The sequence below is a fragment of the Sapajus apella genome, unplaced genomic scaffold (genome assembly GCF_009761245.1).
Source record: "Sapajus apella isolate SASKATOON/1434 unplaced genomic scaffold, GSC_monkey_1.0 scaffold95, whole genome shotgun sequence".
Classification (NCBI taxonomy): Eukaryota; Metazoa; Chordata; class Mammalia; order Primates; family Cebidae; genus Sapajus; species Sapajus apella.
The window spans coordinates 5,236,602-5,247,181 of record NW_022437035.1 but is presented as its reverse complement, the minus strand read 5'-3'; the positions used below and the strand labels follow the sequence as shown (position 1 = coordinate 5,247,181).

At 41.1% G+C, this 10,580-nt stretch overlaps 1 protein-coding gene across 1 annotated transcript; it reads left to right on the top strand.

The window, feature by feature from the left end:
• Positions 1–1,278: 1,278 nt before the first annotated feature.
• Positions 1,279–9,417, top strand: LOC116535593 (coiled-coil domain-containing protein 117). The gene is made up of 3 exons (XM_032256752.1): positions 1,279–1,883; positions 3,973–4,110; positions 6,218–9,417. Exons 1-3 carry the CDS (start codon positions 1,816–1,818, stop codon positions 6,453–6,455), a joined length of 444 nt encoding a protein of 147 aa, XP_032112643.1. The 5' UTR covers positions 1,279–1,815; the 3' UTR covers positions 6,456–9,417.
• The last annotated feature ends 1,163 nt before the right edge of the window (positions 9,418–10,580 follow it).

Sequence of the window (10,580 nt, the reverse complement as noted above, 5' to 3'; positions counted from 1 at the left end):
TGTGTGTGTGTGTGTGTGTGTGTGTGTGTGTGTGTGTGTGTGTGTGTTTGAGAGAGATGTTACTTGTCAGATTTTATATTGCCAGAGACTTTAGTTGGTTTTCACAGTCTTAACATGGAATAGAAATTTCTTCTTGTAAAATAATATGCCTCTTCCTTTGACCCTCAGTTGAGAGAATCAGAGGCTGTGGTAGCTATTGGTGATTTTTCTTTCTTTTTGTTTTTTTTGGTTATAGGGCTGTATTCTGGCCTTGAGTCAGTACTTGCTGATGCCCAGGCAATAAAATACTTTTGGTCTACATACATAATAGAACAGGGCTGACTGACTATTCGACTTGTTTCAGACAGCTTTCAGCTAAACACTGGGTATATCATAGTGCTTGCAAATACTAGTTTGTGGTAAGCTCTTTTTTTTTTTTTTTTTTTGAGACGGAGTTTCGCTCTTGTTGCCCAGGCTGGAGTGCAATGGCGCGATCTCGGCTCACCGCAACCTCTGCCTCCTGGGTTCAGGCAATTCTCCTGCCTCAGCCTCCTGAGTAGCTGGGATTACAGGCATGCGCCACCATGCCCAGCTGATTTTTTTGTATTTTTAGTAGAGACGGGGTTTCACCATGTTGACCAGGATGGTCTCGATCTCTTGACCTCGTGATCCACCCGCCTCGGCCTCCCAAAGTGCTGGGATTACAGGCGTGAGCCACCGCGCCCGGCTGTGGTAAGCTCTTAAACAGTTGAACCACTCTAAGAAGGCGCAGGGAGTTAGTAAAAATGGGATGGAGGTAAGATTCAGGAGCTCTGATGGTCTGGTCCTCAGGATGCAACTCACTACTTTACTGTGACACTTTGGAGAAGCCAGGTTAGTTTTTCTAGGTCCTAGTTTCCAAATTAAAAAAAAAGAAAGAAATAGATTTGATGAATTCTAAAGTTTCTGTGAAGTACAAATTTGTTTGGGATGTGAAGACAGTATGTTGCAAAGTGGGAGAAAATTGGGCCCCACAATTGGTTGGACACTGATAGAGCCTATGATGTTTTGAAGGGGACTAAGAAATTAATGCTGTCACCCACACCTGTGGTATTAATACTTTAAACCTCATGAGATATACATTTTTATGCTAAGGGAATGTAGAATGGCTGCCAGACCATCTCCCCATATGTTTGATGGAGCAGTAACGGTATGACAAAATATGACACTGAATTGCTGACTTTTGGTTTTCTGGTTTCTTTTTTTTTGATTTGTGGTGGGGTCTCTGTGTGTTGCCCAAGCTGGTCTTTGAACTCTGGTCAGAAGTGATCCTCCCACCTCAGCCACTCCAAGTGCTGGTATTTCAGGTGTGAGCCACCATGCCCAGCTGACTTTTGGTTTCTTCCCACTTGACCTTTCCAGAGCCAAATAAGCAGGAATGGCTTTAAGCTCCCACATTGAACACTATCTGAGCAGGCAAAATCTTGCAAGTGCATCTTTATTTGGCAGAGAGCAGTGGAAGAGAACATTTCAGTGTGGCTATGAGAATAACAGGGCAAAAGTGCAGTATTTTCAATCATATAATCACAAACTGTCAAAAAGGCTAGTTTTTTAATATAAAAATTTGATTGGAGATAGGGATGATACACATTTCATTTTTGTTAGTTGGTATTTTCATTGAATTTTTTTCTTTTTTTCAGTTGTCCAGTAAGAAAGAAAAGGATAACTGAAGCAGAGCTCTGTGCTCGTCCTAATGACTGGATTCTTTGTGCACATCAGGATGTAGAGGGGCATGGAGCAAATCCCTGCACTAGTGGCCTTTCCGTACCTGGGATATTAGATGTTATTTGTGAAGAAATGGATCAGACAACTGGAGAACCACAGTGTGAAGCTGCCCGAAGGAAGCTTCAGGAGATTGAGGACAGGTAAATGGGCAGTGTATATAGCTGGTTTTTTGCTGTTCTCTTGTAATATCTCAACTCATTTAAGCTAGTTCTATTTATCATTTGGTGATAACTTGATCGTTAGCCTCTCAGAAAGACTATATAAGTCAGAGAATTCAAAGTGTGTGCCTTTTTGAGACCGGGTTTCACTTTTGTTACCTAGGATGGAGTACAATGGCATGATCTCAGCTCATTGTAACCTCTGCCTCCCAGGTTCAAGCTATTCTCCTGCCTCAGCATCCAGAGTAGCTGGGATTACAGGCATGTGCCACCATGCCTGGCTAATTTTGTATTTTTAGTAGAGACAGGGTTTCACCATGTTGGTCAGGCCAATCTCAAATTCCTGACCTCGGGTGATTTGCCCGCCTTGGCCTCCCAAAGTGATGGGATTATAGGCATGAGGCACCATGCCCAGCATTTTTTTTTTTTTTTTTTTTTCAATTGAGACAGGGTCTTGCTTTGTCACTGAGGTTGGAGCGCAGTGGTTCACTGCAGTCTTGACCTCACAGGCTCAACCCATCCGCCCACCTCAGCCTCCCAAGTAGCTGAGACTTCTCACATGTACCACACCTGGCTAATCTTTGTATCTTTTGCAGAGATGGGGTTTCACCATGTTGCCCAGGCTGGTCATGAGTTCCTGGGCTTAAGCAAGCCGCTTGCCTCGGCCTTCCAAAGTTTATGCGTTTATTTATTAATTTACTTATTTTTGAGGTGGAGTTTTGCTCTTGTTACCCAGGCTAGAGTACAATGGCACGATCTCAGCTCACTGCAACCTTTGCTTCCTGGGTTCAAGCGATTCACCTACCTCAACCTCCCAAGTAGCTGGGATTATAGATGGCTGCCACCATACCTGGCTAATTTTTTTTTGTATTTTTAGTAGAGACAGGGTTTTGCCATGTTGGCCAGGCTGATCTCAAACTCCTGGCTTCAGGTGATCCACCCATCTCAGCCTCTCAAAGTGCTGGGATTACAGGCGTGAGCCATTGTGCCTGGCCCTGAAGTGTATGTTTTTTTTTGTTTTTGTTTGTTTGTTTGTTTTGAGACGGAGTCTTGCTCTGTCACCAGGCTGGAGTGCAGTGGCGCAACCTCGGCTCACTGCAACCTCCGCCTCCTGGGTTCAAGCGATTCTTCTGCCTCAGCCTCCCGAGTAGCTGGGACCACAGGCGTGTGCCACCACACCCAGCTAATTTTTTTGTATTTTTAGTAGAGATGGGGTTTCACCATGTTGGCCTGGATGATCTCAATCTCTTGACTGCGTGAGCCACCGTGCCTGGCTTTTTTTTTTTTTTTTTTTTTTTACGACAGAGTCTTGCTGTGTTGCTCAGGCTGGAGTGCAGTGGCACAACTCTGCTCACTGCAACCTCTGCCTCTCGGGTTCAAGCGATTCTCCTGCCTCAGCCTCCTGAGTAGCTGGGATTACAAGTTCGCACCACCACGCCCAGCTAAATTTTGTATTTGTATTAGAGACAGAGTTTCATCATGTTGGTCAGGCTGGTCTTGAACTCCTGACTTTGTGATCCACCCACCTCGGCCTCCCAAAGTGGTGGGATTGCAGGTGTTAGCCACCATGACTGGCCAAGTGTATGCTTTTAAAGTGAATTCTTCTCATAGATCTGTTTTATTTTTTTTTTTTAAGACGGAGTCTCGCTCTGTTGTCCAGGGTGGAGTGCAGTCACTCACTGTAACCTATGCCTCCTGGGTTCAAGTGATTCTCCTGACTCAGCCTCCTGAGTAGCTGGGACTACAGGCACCCACCACCATGCCCAGCTAAGTTTTGTGTTTTTAGTGGAGATGGAGTTTCACCATATTGGCCAGGCTGGTCTCGAACTCTTGACCTTCTTATCTGCCCGCCACGGGCTTCCAACATGCTGGGATTACAGGCGTAAGCCACCACACCCGGCCTGAGTATACTTTTTATACTCAGTTATAGCTTCATTTTTTGCTTGGTCTATTGCTGTATTATTTCTTTTATCCTTTTTTTATTTTTAAAATTTTGTCCAAATACTAGAATATATAATAGCTTGACTAGATATTTTTTCTTTCTTTGCTTCTGCTGCCTTAATTGATTTAGGATAATTGATGAAGATGATGAAGTTGAAGCTGACAGAAATGTTAACCATCTCCCCAGTCTTGTCCTTTCTGATACCATGAAAACAGGTTTGAAGAGGGAATTTGATGAAGTTTTTACAAAGAAAATAATTGAGTCTATGTAAGTTTTGGTACCTGATTTCTAATTAATTATGAGGTTGGAGGGAAAACCCAATGTTTAGATTCTGCCTATCCTATCCTAGTCAGCTCTTTATATCTCCTGATCACCAGGCAATTGGAGATTGGCTTTCTTTTAGTCCATTAGGGGTGAGCAAAGTGCTTTGCAAGTAGGATTTTGAAGTATGGGGAAGTGCTGCCTTGCCTACTGACTCTTTGGTTCCTTTGAAGACCTGAAATGCACTGCAGTCTGATATTTGGAAATGGGATGATTGGCAAGAGAGCCCACTCTCTCAAGTTCTTGTGATAGGATATATAAACCACATTGCAAAGGCTTCTGTTACCTGGCTTTCTAAGTTATCAGGGAACAAGATTGAAGCCTAGGAAACAAAAATTAAAGTGACCCAGCAGTCAAAGTAGTTACTGCAAACACTGCAAAACAAAGCTCATATTCTTGGCTCATAGCACAGTCCTTCCAGGCCTTTAGTAGAGCTATTTTGCTCTTAATCTAAACACAGTTTATGAGCTCAGTTATCTGGTTTCCTAGATCATCAGAGTAGAAGCAGAAACAGCAAATGAGAGTAGATCAAACTAGGGAACTGTGACTACAGTGAGGACAAGAGGAAAGCAAACACAATAACCTAAAAAGTAAAGTGGCCTGGGGCCGGTGAGTAATGATTAGCCTTGTAATCCTGTAGTCCCTGCAGCCTCCATGATCTCAAATTGTCATTATTCACTGTGTAAAATAGTAGGGAAGTTAGTTATAAAGTTCCATTTAGATATTGTCTACAAAGACTTTAAATCTAGTTGGTACTCAATGACGGTAAGTTTCAGGTATCTGGAAAAGCCTCTTAGGACAACAGTCTCAGTGAGGCCAGATAGATGAGACATTACTGCCTTCGGATACAGTGGAGATGATTTGTGCTCAGAGGTTCAGCAGCTATTTGGTCTTTGATCACAGAGGTTTTGCATTAGGGTCCCAGCTTAAGCTTATAATTAACTACCTAGCCCTAAGGGTGGATAAATAGTTTAGCCAGAAGTAAGCTGGTCACATTGCCCTCCAGCCTAAAACATAGCACTTTCTGCTCTTGGTAGTTTTCCAGAAGCTAGCCTTGGAGGGTGTTTCATTGTTTTAATGTTATATTTTTGCTCTGTCAGACACAATCCCTGACACAGTGTGTGTGTAACATAGTCATTTTGCCTTAACCATGAAGTGTTTTTTTTTTTTTTTTTTTTGAGGCAGGGTATCACCGTCACCCAGGCTGGGGTGCAGTGGCATGATCACAGCTCATCACAGCCTTGACCTCCCGGGCTCAGGTGATCTACCTCGGCCTCCGGGGTAGCTGGTACTGCAGGCATCTGCCACCACACCCAGCTTTTTGTATTTTTTGTAGAGCTGGGATTTGCCACATTGCCTAGGCTGTTCGCTAACTCCTGGGCTCAAACCATCTGCCTGCCTTGCCCTCCCAGAGTGCTAGGATTATAGGCGTGAGCCACCACGACCAGCCCATGAAGCATTATACTTTGTACCTGAACTAAGCAAAAAGCATCTGAAATACTTTTAAGTATGTTTGTCCAGTGTTTCCTTTTCATTTAAATGATTTAGTGTAAGCTAGCTGCCTATATCAAATATTAACCACAATTTTAAAAAATTTCTAACAATCAAGGGCTCTATGTTATCACATTGGATGTTTAAATACTTATAATCACAGCATCATTACAATCACACAATTTGTTTAAACGTGCATGTTGAAGTGTGCAATTTTATGTATTTGAGGGACCTTCTAAAGGTCAGTTGGAGCCAGGCATGGTGGTATGTGCCTGTAGTCCTAATTACTGGGAAGGCTGAAGTGGGTAGATTGCGTGAGCCCAGGAGTTAAAGGCTGCAGTGAGCTATGATTGTGTCACTGTACTCCACCCTGAACAACACAGCAAGACCTCATCTTCTTGGAAAAAAAAAAAAAGGGAAAGAAAGTAAAGATCAGTTTGTATGTTCTGAATCTCCTGTTTTGATACCATCAGTCCTTAAGGTATTAGGTAATGTTTGCTTTTCAACATACAGTTTTCATGTCCTAAAATTTTTTGATAAAAGTCTGTATTTTATGTCTTAGGAGCCGTCCTTCCATGGAGCTTGTTCTCTGGAAACCCCTCCCTGAACTCCTTTCTGATAAGCCAAAGCCATCCTCTAATGCTAAAAACTATACAGGAGAGAGCCAAGATAAACATGCAGCTGCTGGCACTGCCTTCCCTCAGAGAACTGAACTGTTTTTGGAACCTCGGCAAACAGGGATGTCTCTTTATAATAGTTTGGAGACAGCTACTAGCACAGAAGAAGAGATGGAACTCTAGAAGCCAATTTCTACACTAAAGTCAAATGTTAGAAGAATCCTGTGTTCAGTTATGAGCCTCTTTGCATAGTATAGGGACTTGAAAGTTTTAAGAAACGGGTGTAATAATATCTCCACCTGTGATTTGGGGGTGGGACTCTCATTTTGGGTAGCCATTTATTGAATTCAACTTTTTGCCAAGGAAGTTTGTCTCAAGGGAAAAACAGTTTTCTGTGGGGCTTATTAGAGGAATGCTTGTTTACAGTCTCTTCAAAGGGAAGTATAGAAGCTGTGTGTGTAAGAGTGACTTAAATCATATGTCACATTGTCTAGACTATTCAGACACTTGGAGAACATTCTCCTTGAAATAAAGATGATTAAGAAAGAAGGATGCTCCTACTACAACCGTATGCTGACAGTTAAGTCACAGCCTAGTTTGTAGATATGAGCTGTTTACAGTGGTGACTATATAATTGGGGAGAAGGAGGGGAAGAGAGCAGTAGCTTAAATCTGTTGTTAAGAAATTGTGATTTAGTTATCAATTCACTATAGCTCTGTTGATTAAATAGCAATAGTATTGTGGCTTTCCTCTTTGACTCTGAAAATGCAATGAAAATACACAGAAAGTTTTTCCTTCAAGGCTTTTTGCCTTGTGGCACTGTTGCTCCTTGGTTTCCCTTGCATAATAGATAAGCCCAGTTATTCAGTAATGTTTACAAAGTAATTGACTTTGAATGATAGTTAACAGATTATGAGGTAACCCATCTGCAGATTGCCTGTGGGGGAAGCTTCCTTTAGTTCATCCTAAGAAAGCGCTTTGTCAGCTAAACCCAGCATTGATGACTTTGGTAATTTAAAAAAAAAAACAAAAAACAAAAAAAAACCCATTTATCCTTGTATTAGCAAGTTTTTTTTTTTCCACCACAACCTCCACCTCCCAGGTTCAAGCGATTCTCCTGCCTCAGCCTCCCAGGTAGCTGGGATTACAGGCACCTGCCACCATGCCCAACTAATTTTTGTATTTTTAGTAGAGACAGGCTTTTGCCATGTTGGCCAGACTGGTCTCGAACTCCTGACCTCAGGTGATCTGCCTACCCCAGCCTCCTAAAAAGCTGGGATTGCAGGTGTGAGCCACCGTGCCCAGCCAGCAAGTTGTTTTTAAATATTAATTTAGAAAACAGTGAATGATTAGCTGAAAATACATGAGCAGGTGACATTAAGGTTTCCTGAAATAGCCAATTTGACTGGTGCTTAGACTATGTGCAGTAAGCCTAAAAGGTCATGGAGAATCGCTTCCTGCTAGCAGGAAGCCTTCATCTTGAGTACCTAAACTAGGCTTCCAGTGTCCTTTGAGGATAGCCAGGTTTGAAATTTTTAGTTTCTCAGGAAGAGCTCTTCTGTGTGGCAGGGACTGATAGGGCAAAGTAAAATAATTTCTTTATTGCTACAGAGTATCCACTAAAAGTTATTAAATGTGTGTAATGGTATAATGCCCTTTCATCACACAACAGGACACCATCCCAGTTTTGTTTTCTAGGTTTCTTTCCCCTTTGTAGGAATCAGATAGCTTTTGTAGAAAAAAATGGCTTATGTTACATAAAGGTGAATTTTTAGAAACCACCTTCCAGGTGTTTTTGAAACCCTTACTGAAATCCCTCCCCTTGTTACAGATGGCGTAGAAGTCACAAGTCTATTAATTGGACTGTTGCTTCTTTGCCTGTTTCTGCTTTCTCTTTCTGGATAGTCAGAAAAGATTTAATGTTTAATATTTAAACAAAATATTTAATGTCTATACAGTAAAATTATTCAAACTTCAAATCAGTATTGAAAGCAGTTGGAAACCAGCTAATAGTTTCTTAATCTCAGAGTTTGAGATGAATGTAAACTGTATTATTTTGAAATGTGCAAGTGTTTGATTCATGTCATTTGATAAACTTCTGCCTTGTAGTCGTTATTTAATGGGACCAACCTGTAAAGTTTGTAGCCTTAAATAAATCTCCATGCTAAAAAATGTGTTCTAGTGCAACACAAAAACGTGAAACGACTGCCCAGAGATGGAGTTAGTGTTAAGGTAGAAAGGGAGATTGACAGCTTTCCAAAGAAGGACCTAAAACACCAAGATTGTCTTCTGTAGTAATTGTTGGGCAGGCTTCTGACTAAAGGTCTTACGATGAAAAGGAAGAAAAGAGCCCCCAACACAAGGCTCTGTTACTATTGGCAAATATAGGATAGAATTAAGATTCTGTTAATTAAAATCCAAACAGATTATTTCAGGAGTCAAGTTATCTGACATGATAATTACTTCCGCAGGATAATTGATGTTTTTTGTTCTTTTTTTGGACTTTATCTTCTTGCGTATGTTTGTACAAAAATTGTTTTCTTCATCCATGTGGTGCTTATTCATCTGAGCCGTCTCCACAGTCCCAATGCCTCTGCTTTTTGTTTTACTTTTGTAGCATAAGGTTTTTGCTTTTGCTTTTGCCTTAAGATTTTCCTAGGGAGTTACCAGGCTTTTCATTTTGTATAGCTTTTGCAGCATGGATCAAACATTGGCTTACTGTGCTAATGTGTGAAGAGAAAAAATTATCTAAAGCAGGTGAGCTTTAATGAACAAATGTGTATTTTATCTGAGTTTGAGTAGGGTGCGTGTGGTTTTTGTTTTTTGGGTTTTTTTTTTTTTTTTTTTGTAATATGAAGAATGTCCAGTTCTCATAAATATTAATCACTTAAAAAATGCTATTCTTTTTTGGAAAGGTACACATGTAAAATTTAGAAAAATAACTAAGGTAGGGGCTAGAACCATAAGAATGTTTACCAGCAGATTCATTTATTATTTTGGATTTGGAGCTTGGCTTTGTTTTTCAATAGTGACAAGAATGGTTCAGTTCTAGAATGTTCTGGAAGATGCTGTTAATTTTACTTTAAAATGAGAATCTGGTGTTTCTGTATTTTATCATTTTCAATAAAGTGTTTTGGACTTTTGAGATATTTGTATTTCTGCACTTAAATAATGAAATCAGATATCTCCTTTCCTCTGAATTATAGTTGAAGCAGCATTTATATCAGTGAGGAACTTAAATTTATCCTGAAAGGATGCTTATATTGGGATAAAGCTAAGTTTCATATTTGAATTAGCTATTCCCAAAATAGGCAGGCTATGTGTTGCCATTCTAAAACCCATAGACTGCTTTCTACTCAGAGCAATTTGCTGCTATTGTTAGTATTTAGATGGCAGTGGTAACTGTGTATTCAAAAATGTTCAGATGGGCCAGGTATGATGGCGCACTCCTGTAATCCCAGCACTTTGCGAGGCCGAGGCAGGAGGATCACTTAAGCCCAGGAGAGACCAGATTGGGCGATGTTAGCAAGACCTTGTCTCTATAAAAAAGAAAAAAGTGTATATGTATGTCTCCAAATGTAGAGCTGGAAATGACAAGGAGTTCACAGAGAGAGGGTATTGGATTGGGGATCTTTGAAAATGGGGACTGGAAAACCCAGTGATAATTCACTTACATGTTTGTTCCTTTCTTTTTTTTTTTTTATTTTTGAGATGGAGTTTACCTCTTGTTGCCCAGGCTGGAGTGCAATGGTGCGATCTTGGCTCACTGCAACCTGCACCTCCCGGGTTAAGCGATTCTTCTGCCTCAGCCTTTCTAGTAGCTGTGATTACAGGTGCCCGCTACCACACCCAGCCTAATTTTTGTATTACTAGTAGAGACAGGGTTTCTCCATGTTAGTCAGACTGGTCTTGAACTCCTGACCTCAGGTGATCCGTCCACCTTGGCCTCCCAAACTGTTGGGATTACAGGCGTGAGCCACTGCCCCTGGCTGGTTGTTCCTTTTTTAAGACTTGACAGGTCACTGGGTGGCAGTATTGCCTGCATATTTACATTCTTTGATAAATGCATTTCTGATTTGGTGGGCAGGGGGAGTTAAGTTTGGGATACAGTTACAAAAGCATGATGTTTTGTTTTTAATGAAAATTTGGAAGTCACAGCTAAAAATTAGCTAATTGCAGTTGTGGAAACTAAAGCCTAAGTATATCGTGTCATCTAGTTCCTCAAGTCAGTGTTCTTTCCACTTGACCGGTTGGTTTTAGAGTCTTTGCAGCAATACCTAACGTATCATTTAGATTTCATTGAAATAA